Source organism: Macrobrachium rosenbergii, chromosome 10, assembly GCF_040412425.1.
Source record: "Macrobrachium rosenbergii isolate ZJJX-2024 chromosome 10, ASM4041242v1, whole genome shotgun sequence".
NCBI lineage: Eukaryota > Metazoa > Arthropoda > Malacostraca > Decapoda > Palaemonidae > Macrobrachium > Macrobrachium rosenbergii.
In genome coordinates, this window is record NC_089750.1 from 32,829,423 (window position 1) to 32,842,977 (window position 13,555).

Genomic DNA, 13,555 nt, shown 5'->3' on the forward strand with positions numbered 1-13,555 from the left:
TCATAGCTTTGTTGAGTGCCCTTTTTCTTAACCATTCTGGATATGCTAATGTATCAAAGCTTTTATCAATGTAATTTATTTCTTTATCTATCTTACAAGGGTCACACGTTCTCATTGCCCTAAGAAATAAACCTGCTAGAACACTCATTTTTATAGCATGACTGTGAAAAGAGAAGAAATGAATATATGAGTTTGTGTGTGCGGGCTTTCTATATGTGCTGAATTCATATCCTATTTCTTTCCTTTCTATCAAGATGTCTAAAAAGGGCAGTTTATTATTGTTACTTTTTTCTAGAGTGAATTGGATATTATCAAAACTATTGAGTTCGTCTAGAAAATTTTCTATTTCACTTTCATCACCCTGCAGAATGGCAAAAATATCATCCACATATCTCCACCAACCTTTCAATTTTAAGTTAGGACATTAATATTAGGAACTAGATTAGTCTCAAAATATTCCATATATATATTAGCAAGTATTGGTGATAATGAGGACCCCATAGCTACTCTATATTTCTGTTTGTATACTTGTCCCTCAAACACTATACAAAATTTTATAAGATGCAGAAATAAAGAAACTACTAGCTTTAGACACTCACGAAAAGGGCTGTATGTGCATTGGGCACATAATATCTTATAAGGAAAGCAAATTAATATTGTAAGTAGGATTTTAGAAAAAATGCAAATTGGTGATTCACAAGAAGAAGAAAACACTTGACCACACTAACATTATACTTTCAATAATTACATTATACAATGGAACATAAATAGTCTACAGACCAGATTACATTTGGGAGAAATACAACAATTACTAAGGGAATATGAACCAATGATACTATGTTTACAACATGTCAACAAAACAATATCAACAATAGGTAAATATACCTTAGTATCTACATCTAGAGAAGAAGAAGGAAATTTAGGTACTGCTATATATGTACATAACAAAGTATGTTATGACAGAGCACCTGTGAATTTTACTGACTTGCAAATATCAAGTATTGAAATATGAATAAAAAACGATAATTACATAATTTATGATATATACAACCAACCTAATAAAAATTATGACATTGATAAACGTAAAGATTTACTTAACAATACCAAGGAACCTACTTTAATAGTAGGTGATTTTAATGCTCACAACCCAATATGGGACTGTAATTGTACAAACTCAAATAGAACAGGTAGTAAAATAGAAGAGTTCATGGATTCAAACGACATGTGCAGTATAAGTGATGACGAAATTAGCACTTATTTTTCAAAAGCACATGGAACATTTTCCTCAGTAGACTTAACTCCATGTACAACAAGTATAGTTGACAGATTAGATTAGTATACAGTTGATGACTTGTACACCAGTTATCATTTCCCAATATTAATTTCCTTATTACAAAATAATCCTGCAAAACATGTCCCTCACTATAACATTTATAAGGCAGATTGGGAGCAGTATGAAATGCACACTAGAAATATCCCATCATTTGAATATTTAAAAGACCATAATGAAACTTATAAATTTCTTGTTGATTTCATTAAAAATGCTGCTGATAAAGCAATATCAAAATCAAAACCCCATCCAACAAAACACAAAGTGCCAGGTGGTCTGATAAGTTAACAGAATTAATAAATATAAAATACTCAATAGAGAGACTATTAGATAATTTGAATAGAAAGTTCAGTAAAGTAACTAAAACATTACTGATATTAGAAGGAACTTTACAAAAAATTACTATATTATTGCTAGAAACTGATACATTAAAACCTCTGTACAACAAAATATCTGCAAAATTTAAAAAAGAAGTAATTCAAGGAAGAATCATTTCATGGAAGAAATACGTATCAGACCTCTCCAATGATACTCCCATACAAAAAGTATGGGAAAATATTCAGGAAATAAGTGGTACCAATGTTAAACCACCTAGACATGCCATATTAAAAGATGGGAAAAAGAACGCTTGATTAAAAGGAAATAAGTAATATAATGGGAGAAAATTTAGCAAGTAAAAATTTAGATGAACACTTCCACACAAAGAAAAATAAAATAGAATTAATAGCAATAGACTTTGAAATAATAGAAGATATATATTATAATAGAAAATTGAACCCTTAAACACCGACTGGACATATTTTACGTCAACAAAAATTGTCTGTCGGGTGCCAAGTGGACGTAAAATACGTCGACTACAAAAAGTTTTTTTAAATATTCGTGGAAAAATACTTATAGGCCTCGTTTGTGAAAAATTTTAAATCGCACCTTGAGGGATGGTGGGAGTTCACGGATCACGCGTGACCCAGCTGCGCATGCGCGAATTTCTTTCTTATCCCAAAAGAAAGCATCAGCTAACTCTGCTGAAAATCTCAGAAATTCTTTAGTCACTTTGTCGTAATTTTTGCACCATTTTCTATTAGCCTTTACATAAAATTTTATATGCAAAAATGTGTGCAGTTTCATGTAGAATACAACAAAAAATAACTCATGGTTGTAGTTTTTTTCAATTTTGACATATTTTCATATAAATCTCAATACGTGTCAAAATTTCAACCTTCGGTCGACTTTGACTCGACCGAAATGGTTGAAAAATGCAATTGTAAGCTAAAACCCTTACATTCTAGTAATATTCAATCATTTACCTTCATTTTGCAACAAATGAGAAGTCTCTAGCACAATATTTCGATTTATGGTGAATTTTTGAAAAAACTTTTTTCCTTATGTCCTCGCTAACTCTGCTGAAAATCTCAGAAATTCTTTAGTCACTTTGTCGTAATTTTTGCAGTTTTCTATTAGCAGTTACATAAAGTTTTATATATGAAAATGTGTGCAATTTCATGTAGAATACAACCAAAAATAACTCATGGTTGTAGCTTTTATCAATTTTGACATATTTTCATATAAATCACGATAAGTGCCAAAATTTAAACCTTTGGTGAACATTGACTCAACCAAAATGGTCGAAAAATGCAATTGTAAGCTAAACCTCTTACAATTTAGTAATATTCAGTCATTTACCCTCATTTTGCAACAAACGAGAAGTCTCTAGCACAATATTTCGATTTATGGTGAATTTTTGAAAAAAAATTTTCCTTACGTCCGCTCTAACTCTGCTGAAAATCTTGTAAGAGCCTGACGCCTTCTCTTCCAAACACGTGTGTGTTTGTGTGTTTGTCATCCATCGGAGTGGACAAGACAACAAGAGCATCTTGTTTTCTTTCTCTAAAGGAACGCGATTTCAACCATACAATATTTCCATCTGTTTCTTCCTAACCATTGTTGTCTTGATGTATGTACAATCACCACTACTTGCATTGCCATGCAAGCATTCTAATCATGTGCTCATAATGTTCCAATGAATCTTCTGCATCAAACTGTGTGTATGTTTCTGTTTGTGAAGACGCCAAATGTCTCGCCACTCTGATGGACGACGAGCACACGAACACACGTTTGGAAGAGACGGCGTCAGGCTCTTACAATCTCAGAAATTCTGTAGTCACTGTCGTAATTTTTGCACAGTTTTCTATTAGCCATTACGTACAGTTTTATATATGAAAATGTGTGCAATTTCACGTAGAATACAACAAAAAATAACTCATGGTTGTAGCTTTTATCAGTTTTGAAATATTTTCATATAAATCACGATGTGCCAAAATTTCAACCTACGGTCAACTTTGACTTGACCGAAATGGTCGAAAAATGCAATTGTAAGCTAAAACTCTTAAATTCTAGTAACATTCAATCATGTACCTTCATTTTGCAACAAACGGGAAGTCTCTAGCACAATATTTCGATTTATGGTGAATTTTTGAAAAAACTTTTACCTTATGTCCCCGCTAACTCTGCTGAAAATCTCAGAATTTCTTAGTTACCTTGTCGTAATTTTTGCACCGTTTTCTATTAGGCATTACATAAAGTGTTATACATGAAAATGTGCACAATTTCATGTAGAATACAACAAAAAATAACTCATGGTTGTAGCTTTTATCAGTTTTGAAATATTTTCATATAAAACACAATAAGTGCCAAAATTTAAACCTTTGGTGAACTTTGACTCGACTGAAATGGTCGAAAAATGCAATTGTAAGCTAAAACTCTTACATTCTAGTAATATTCAATCATTTACCTTCATTTTGCAACAAACAGGAAGTCTCTAGCACAATATGTCGATTTATGGTGAATTTTTGAAAAAAACTTTATCCTTACCTCCGCACGTGCTAACTCAGCTGAGAATCTCAGAATTTCTATAGTCACCTTGTCGTAATTTTCGCACCGTTTTCTATTAGGCGTTACATAAAGTGTTATACATGAAAATGTGCACAATTTCATGTAGAATACAACCAAAAATAACTCATGGTTGTAGTTTTCATCAGTTTTGAAATAGTTTCATATAAATCACGATAAATAGGAAAAATTTGACCTTCTGTCAATTTTAACTCAACCAAAATGGTCGAAAACCGCAATTGTAAGCTAAAACACTTACAGCCTAGTAATATTCAATCAATTATCTTCATTTTGCAACAAACGGGAAGTCTCTAGCACAATACAGTCATACCTCGAAATTACGCGAGGTTAGGTTCCGGAGCCCCTCATGCAAGGTGAATTTTCGCGTAAGTTTGGCATGGTCTTTAAAAATGGTAATAAATGTTTATTTCCAGAGTTTAAGTACTAAATATGCTTACAAAGTATTAAGCTAACTTTTAAATGAACTAAAGTTAGTGTAATTTTATTTAAAATTTAGCTTATTACCCTTAAAAAAGGAATACAGTAAATGGTTGCCATAAAAATTGAGTACTGCACAATTTCATAATAGCGCATTTACAGTAGGTGTGTACGTATACTAATGTTACCCCTAATTCATGGGATGCCGTTTTCTTTGTCACTTAGAGTAAAAGCCGTTTTCTTTGCGTCACTAGGCAAAACGTCGTGTCAGTCAACAAAAGTACAATTCCATAAAATATCGAAAACATGTACATAATGTTCGTAGAAGGTGGTACAGTACAGGTAAAATTCAATCAATTTAAAATTATATACTGTACAGGTAATGACGAATGAGAGAGAGAGAGAGAGATACTGTAATAAAGTAACTGTACTGCTTTTGTATCGTATTTATGCGCAAATATATAAATACAAATTTTCCATTCTGATTTTACACCTAAAAACACGAAAACTTAAAAATTAAACACACTTTCTACAGGAAAAATGGATCATCTTTGAAAAATGGAGTAACGTAACCCGTGGAATCGTCGAACATCGCCGAAAATCGTCAAAAATCATAAGAAAACCTCAAAAATGGGTATCACATCTTGTAAAAAAAAAAACCTTCAAATTATGATTATTCTGTTTTTGGGGCCAACTTCCGTTGGATCGTCGACGCCGTGAACGTGCTGTAATTACATGTACATACAGAAACGCACACCAACACTTTTCTCAGAGGTGAAGCACTTTTCAGAGGTGAACAGTAATTTTCAAAGAATGACACTTATACAACTCTTAGTTACATCTCTGCTATTACATTAACCAATTCATTTTATTAAATGAGCGTGACTGAACAACCTCATCTCAAGGTCATGTAAAGTCCTTGTGACAAAGACTTTGCAAATGGACATAATACTTGTATGATATTTATGTACAGAAATATAAATATAAATTTTCCATATCGATTTTACAGTTAAAAGCATGAAAACTTATAAATGTACTTCAAACATTAAACAAGCATTTTCTGCAGGGGTATCATCTTTGAGAAGTGCAGTAACTTTGCAAATGGGTATCACATCTTGTAAAAGTACACTAAGTGAATGTGCTGAAATTACCTTTGCATCATATTTATGCATGTAAAAAATAAAATAATACATTTTCAATACAGATTTTACACATGAAAGCATGAAATGCATTTTTCATAGAGATTTTAAACATGAAAGCATGAAATGCATTTGTCGATTTTGCACATTAAAACATGAAATGCATTTTTCATACAGATTTTACACATAAAAGCATGAAATGCATTTTTCATACACATTTTACAAATAAAAGAATGAAATGCATTTTTCATACAGATTTTACACATAAAAGCATGAAAACTTGTAAATTACTTCAAAAATTAAACACCCACTTCTGCAGGGTTTCTCGAGAATTTCGTGTGTCTGTGAAAAAATCGCGTATGCCCATTAGTTAGGTTCCAGTGAAAAGTTCGTGTGTGTGTGAATTTGCGCAACTCGAATCGTGTAAGATCGAAGTATTACTGTATTTCGATTTATGGTGAATTTTTGAAAAAAAATTTTTTACGTCCTCGCGTTACGAATTCATGAATCATTTTGTGATAATATTTTCTCTTTGTTGCTTTGATCGTTTTACAATTTGTTATATACCAAAGTCATCGTAATTTAGTGTGCAATACAACAAAAAAAAAAAACTCATTAGCTTTAACCGTTTTGCTCACACCGCGATTTGTATACAATTTATATGAAATTTTTTTTGCACTGTCATATATTCCAATATTTATATATGATAATGATATTTTTTTCATTTCTGATGGTTGCATACTAAACTTCAGGCAATGACAAAAAAAGGAGCCTAAAACGAACTCTTAATTTTAAAAACTAAGCGTGCTGTGATTTTTTGAAAAAAAACTTTGTCTGCTTTGGCACTAACTCCCAAACGCCGCCGGCATATGTCAGACACTTTTGTAAATAGAGGCTTGGCGCTCAAGGGTTAATATGTCAGAGTTGGAATATGCTCTCACGAACAGCAATAAATCTGCTCCTGGAGGTGACAATATTTGTTTTGAGATGGTCTGCCACTTAGCACCTCTGGCAGAGTCATGCTTATTAGAGATTTATAATCATTTATGGCTCTGAAATTTATTTACAGATGAATGGCGGTAAGCTATAATAATTCCTATCTCCCAAACCTGGAAAGGATCCCAGTAATGTAAATAATTATAGACCAATTTCTTTAACAAGCTGCTTATGCAAATTGTTAGAGAAAATGGTAAATGCCCGATTAACATGGCACATTTGAGAAAATAAAATTTTTACTCCCACTCAGTTCGGGTCACAGTGTAACAGATCTACATTTGATTCTCTCTGTAACTTAGAAGGCCATATATATAGAGGTTTTGAACGAAAACAAATTGCTGTAGCTGCCTTTTTGGACATTGAAAAAGCATGCGATACTACATGGAGGTATGCTATATCAAAAACTTTGCATAACAACATCATCCGTGGACATTTACGTAAGTTTATACAAAACTTTTTGACAAATCGCAGTTTTCAGGTGAGAATTGATGATATTCTGTCTAGAACATTTCCTCTTGAAAATGGTGTTCCACAGGGAAGCGTCCTTAGTGGCACACTGTTTATTTTAGCAATTAATGATATCAGTAATAACCTAACTATTGGTATTAAAAGTAACTTGTATATGGATGATTTGCCGTATAGTATTCAGCATTTCGAATAAAACATGCAGAACGAATCATTAATAAAAGCATAGTAGAAATAGATGAATGGCCCTCATCTGTAGGCTTTAAATTTTCCATAGATAAAACTCAAGCACTCATGTTTTATAAAAATAAAAAAAGTGGAAAAAGGTGAAGAAATAGGCTTAAAAATCAGAAACCATAGTATACCAGTTGGCCAAACAGCAAAATTTTTGGGATTAGTATTCGATACTCACTTGAGCTGGAAAGCCCACATAACATATGTAAAATCTAAATGTAAAAGAGCATTAAATCTAATTAGAAAACTATCGAACACTACTTGGGGAGCTGATAGACATACCCTTAGCTGTCCACCATTGATTATGGAAGTGAAGTATTTGGCTCAGCATGGGACGCAGTGCTGAAAATGTTAGACCCCGTTCACAATGAAGGCCTTAGAATATGCTCAGGAGCCTTTAGGTCATCACCATAATTATCTTTACAAGTTGAATGTGGTGAACTGCCTCTGTCTCTCCGTAGAGAACTAGAACAATGAAAAGTGCTCTAAGAATGTGGACAAGTGATTCTCCAACAAAAAAATTATTTGAATTAAGAGATGCATTTATAAATAACCATCCACCACCTTTCCCAGTTAGAGCTACAAGACTGTTTGAGTCGCAGAATTTAGATATACAAGTGCCTTTAATAGTAAAATCACCTCCTCCCTAGACAATGAATAAAATGAGAATTTGTACACGCCTCAAGTATTTATCAAAAAGTTACTCATATACACCAGAACACTATAGACAACATATAATAGAGCATATAAGCCAAAAAGGTCCACATTACGCAGTATATACAGACACCAGAACACTATAGACAACATATAATAGAGCATATAAGCCAAAAAGGTCCACATTACGCAGTATATACAGATGGATCTAAATTAGAACAGGAGTGGGATATGCTGCAGTGTCCCAAGACAAATCTTATCAGTTCTCTCTGCCTAATAATGCTTCAGTATTCACAGCAGAATTGTGTGGAATTGTATCAGCTATAAGAATCATTAAAGAAACGTCATCCAATAATTTTGTGATTTTTAGTGACTCGAGAAGCGCTGTAGAAGCTATTCAGAGTTACAAATAATAAAATAATATAGTATAACAAATTAAATTATTCCTCCATAACTTATATAACAATGGAAAAAATGTAGAAATATGTTGAATCCCTGCCCATGTAGACATCAAAGGAAATGAAGATGCAGACAAAGCAGCCAAAGACGCAACCTACTGTACATGACAAGATCAAATGTGAATATCGCTGTTACTGATTATGTAACACATAAAAATGGGTGTCATAAATAAATGGCAATATACAGTATATGGAATGAACAACCAGAAAATAATAAATTGAAACAAAACCTAATGTTAAAAAATGGAGTTCATCATATCAGAGAGAAAGACACACACAAGTAATTCTAACACATCTCAGAATAGGCCATACTTGTCTGACACATGGGCACTTAATGAGTAGCCCATATGGCCCGGCTCCCAAGTGCTGAGAGTGTAGGGTGATGATAACGGTCAGACGTGGTATGTGAGTGTCCAAAGTATGACCAACAGCGACTGTCAACTTTTGGAAATGAATCAATGGAGGAAATTTTGTCAGAATCTTTTACATTTTCAGTTGTTCCAAGTTTGATGTACATGAGGAACTGTAATTTAATTAATATAAAAATAAGTAAATAATAAAAACACGAAAACAGCATTTGTTGCATTTAAAAAAAAAATAATTTTTTAAATATTACTTATGTGCTGAATTTTAATATATCTTTTTAGTGTGTATGTAAGGAAGTATGAGTGAATGTATTTATTGTATGTATGTGTTCCAGCATGAGGGCGTGTGCTTATGTGCAGGTTTTGATTTCATTTTAATTCGTTCATCATCATACTGAATGACCTATTGGGTCCCAGTGCTTGGCCTCAGGCCTAGACCTAATATTTTAATTTAATCCTTTGGGCTAGCCCTATGAGAGCTGAAAGTCAGCTCAGTGGTGTGGTTAAACTACTCTAATAATAATAATAATAATAATAATAATAATAATAATAATAATCTAACCTCATGAAGTTGTTGGTACTGGAAAAAGGCCTTTGCATCTAATTCAAGACAATTTCCACTGCTCCTTCTACCAGAAGAGAGTCCACTCCTTCCCTCAGGATCAGGGGCTTCTACTCGTTATAGAGATATATAGGATGGAAACTCCAAAGGTGAAATCAAGAGAGGCAGCTGGGAAAGGAAGTGAAAGCTGTGTTTCTCCTTAAAATCTTCACCACCCAAGGATCATAATCCAGATCCTGCCAAACTGAATAGAAGAGGCTCATCCTCCCTCTTGCTGGGGCCTGAGGGCTCATTACATGGCTTCTTGACAGGTGATGAATTTTATCCAGACTCTTATTGTCCTTCCTAGGTGCCTTAAATGCTGACTTAAAGGCAAAGATGACTTACCTGCTTGTCTGGGAGGAACCTTGGAACCCTTTGTGATCGACAAAGTTGCTGCTGCTATTGTTGTGGATGGCTGAATGCTTGAGCATGGCGCAACAACCTGGTTTCTGTTTTCTCCACCTCTTTTACTATAGTACCTAAGACTGAAGCATCTAACAGAATTCAAGGGGTGCTCCAAACAGACGAGGGAGCCAAAAAAGAACAGTTGTTCCTGACACTTGACAACAGCATTAGTGAAGGCATGTATGGACTCCCCACTGGGAGACTGAAACTGCTCTTACAGAGAAGTAGAAGTAAAGATGAAAACTACATATATGAATAAAAAAAACTTTACATGAGCATCTGTCAATTAGATCCAAAGGTTTACTAATTAGGATAAGGGAGAAACATAGTTTCTTAACTTTACAGAGGGGGTGATCCTTTACTATCTAGTTTAACAGGGTTATGTGAATTTTTTGCCATGTATATTGGCACATATATAACCAAGACATCAGGCTGTTTGACATGAACCTTGCAGTAGCACACTTTACAAAAGTATGTTTTATTTCATACATGCGTTAACTATTTCACTTTAAATTTAGTGATACAGTAATTTATATTACATTCTGCACTATACCATGCTTTATTTTGGTGTATTTAAGTGTTTACTCATGTATTAGTATTGCCAATACAGTGTTTTGCACTTGTTTCATAAGTGCAGAAGTGATAATAGGGTTCTATGATAACAGCCAACACAAGGGTGGTGTATATTGTAAGGCAATCCCTGAAAAACTATATGACAGGGCTTTAGCTGAATTAATTCAGATAACTTTGCCATTACTATATGTTCATTTTCTGATGCGAAATTGATTTTTGGTTTACTAATGCAGTAAATGAAACAAATATGAAGTGTATATGCTAAAAATAAAATTTTTACTATGTCCACAGGCTAGTGTAAATCTTACAATCTGCAAGAAGCTGGTGTTGTGGAGTGATGCCCTTAGATACAGTGGCAACCACTGGGAATCAGCTGTAGTTGCTTGTCGTGGGATGCTCATGGGACGCATTAGTGTTGAAGAAACTGTAGCTATGTGGGTTAAATGCAAACGGGATGCAGAAAAGGCAGACAATACTAAATTAAGGGTAAGGCATAAATGCTTTAGAGAATGTTTTTATGTTATACATTTTTTAACTTATCAAAAGTCTCTAAGGCCTTATATTCTTGCATTATTGTTTGGCAGTTCAGCTTTAATGCTTCATATAATTATACTCCTTTAGTCTGTGTTTTTCACTTATATATAAGTGGTATGATATACATAAAACTAATACCTTTCAGGGTTTGACCATATGTGATGTTTTGCGTGGTGCTACAGACAAATTCAAATCATCAGTTAACACTGGATTCAACAGTTTCACAGCACTTCAGTGTGAAATTGATAACTACAGGAAACAAAGGTAATTGTTGATGCCAGTGAATGCATATTTTTCAGTTTACTACTTCAGAATTGGTTTTTGCTACAGTACAGTATTTTGTATCTCTGGTTTTATGTTATGCCTTTAGTTTCACAAAGCTAAAACATACCACAGTAGCATAAGGATTTTTTTGGAATTTCTGTCCTCTCATGTGCCCATTGTTGCTAGAGTTAAAAACTGCAATGCATGTTGAATTGCACATAATATGTTATTTCACTTACACAGACACCACCTCACTTACAAACAAGTTATGTCCCAGAAGGCTATTTGTATGTTGAATTGTTTATGAGTTGGGTACTATACTCCTCATGCCTATTCAAGTACATTATGATATAAAATCAATACAGTACTGTACATTTTTTCCATCCTCAAACACAGTACACTGCACATTCAGTACTGTATGTACAAAATAGGCACACAAAACAAAATTTGAACTTATGTGTGGCAAAGGGGAGTGTTGTGATTACAATTTTAATTTGCGATCTCATTTGTATCCGAATGTTTGTAAGTTGAATGTTCATAAGTAGGGTGCTTTGAACCAATTTAAATCACAGACCAGATGATATTAAAATTGTGTGGCAGTTTAAGCTGACCACTGAATCAAATTTTTAGTTTCATATTATTGGCCCAAAAGGCTTATTCTGAAGGATAGGTATTATTATTATTATTATTATTATTATTATTATTATTATTATTATTATTATTATTATTATTATTATTATTATTATTATTATATTATTATTCAGAAGATGAACCCTATTTATATGAACAAGCCCACAGGGGCCATTAAATTGAAATTCAAGCTTCCAAAGAATATGGTGTTCATTTGAAAGAAGTAATAGAAGGTAAACAAAAATACAGAAAGAAGAGATCAGTTATTTAGGGTATTGCTTATTTGCTTGAACATTTGAGGTTCCAACTGCACAACACCCTCAGGTAGACTGTTCCACAGTCCAACAGTGTGAGGACTTCTGGAACTGAGAGGTTCAGCAGTGAGGCATATTTATTGCATTTTGGTGCTGCAGTTCAGCAAATCTGGTTACTTGGCAGGAAAAGAGGATCAGGGATCAGTTGGAATGTGGAGGATCTTTGTTAAAATACAACTTATGAAAAATTGACAAATGAGACCATCCATCGATATTTGAAGTCATAACTGCTTATGTTAGGAAAGAGAAACCTATGACCATGAGATCTACTAATCAGTAGTGTTTTCATTTTACTGAAGTTCAGCCTCATACCCCAACAACTATACTGTTCACTAATTTGCTCCATGTCACAACTGAGACCAAGGACAGCTTCATTTCTCATTAGTGGAGACTTTACTACTCCCACAAGTGTTGCATCATTGTCATAATTGTTTGCCAGGCCAACAACCATATCACTTGTATATACTAAAAATAACAGTGGATCAAGAACACTACCCTGTGGAATTCCAAACACAATTGGTCTTAGTTCACTAAAGAAAATCGTGAAGTATTCCTAAAACAAATCCACCCTCTTCAAGATTCCTATATGCATAGTGGCTATCATCCAACAATCCTTTGAATTCCACTTACTTGTAAAGTGGCTTAAAAATAAGTTTTTCTGCAACTGTGGAGAGCACAGGGAGACTAGAAATTGACCTGTGGTTACTGCAGCCTGCAGATATGCCACTCTGTGGAACAGTCACTGTGTTACTAAGCTTACACTCATTTGCAAAGATACTACATCAACATAAAAGTCTATAGAATCTACTAATCTTGGGAGACAACTCACCAGAAATCTTGTTTAAAAACAAAGGGAAGAAACCATCAGGATCTTCTCAACCCCAGCTACCGAGATTACCAAGAATTTCCTTAACATCCTCAGAACGAAGTGCAAATTTTGTAAGAACAGGTTCAGAATGACAAGTATCAGAGAGGGACATCGTCAGTTGATTGCTTAGCTTCAGAAGTTCAATAAGTAGGTTAACCATTTCCTTAGGGCCAGTAACTAATCTACTATCGTCTGTTAGTAGTGGTGGAATGGAAGATGAACCTGACTTAGAAGATGCCAATATTGTCTACCACAGTTGAGGCTAAAGTATAGGCAGTCCCCGGTTATCGACAGGGGTTCCGTTCTGAGGGTGTGATGATAACTGAAAATCGGCAATTTTCGGCGATTTTCAGGGCTTATCGGCACCGAAAAGCGCCAATTTTCAGTTATTGGCACCT

The 13,555-nt window shown here is 34.0% G+C and overlaps 1 protein-coding gene across 1 annotated transcript in view; it reads left to right on the forward strand.

Moving 5' to 3' along the window:
* The window catches only part of LOC136842587 (uncharacterized), a 441,719-nt gene that overhangs the window by 179,904 nt on the left and 248,260 nt on the right, over nucleotides 1-13,555 (forward strand). Inside the window, 2 exon segments of the mRNA XM_067110134.1 lie at nucleotides 10,839-11,033; nucleotides 11,227-11,345. Of these exon segments, the coding sequence (XP_066966235.1) occupies nucleotides 10,839-11,033; nucleotides 11,227-11,345 (314 nt within the window).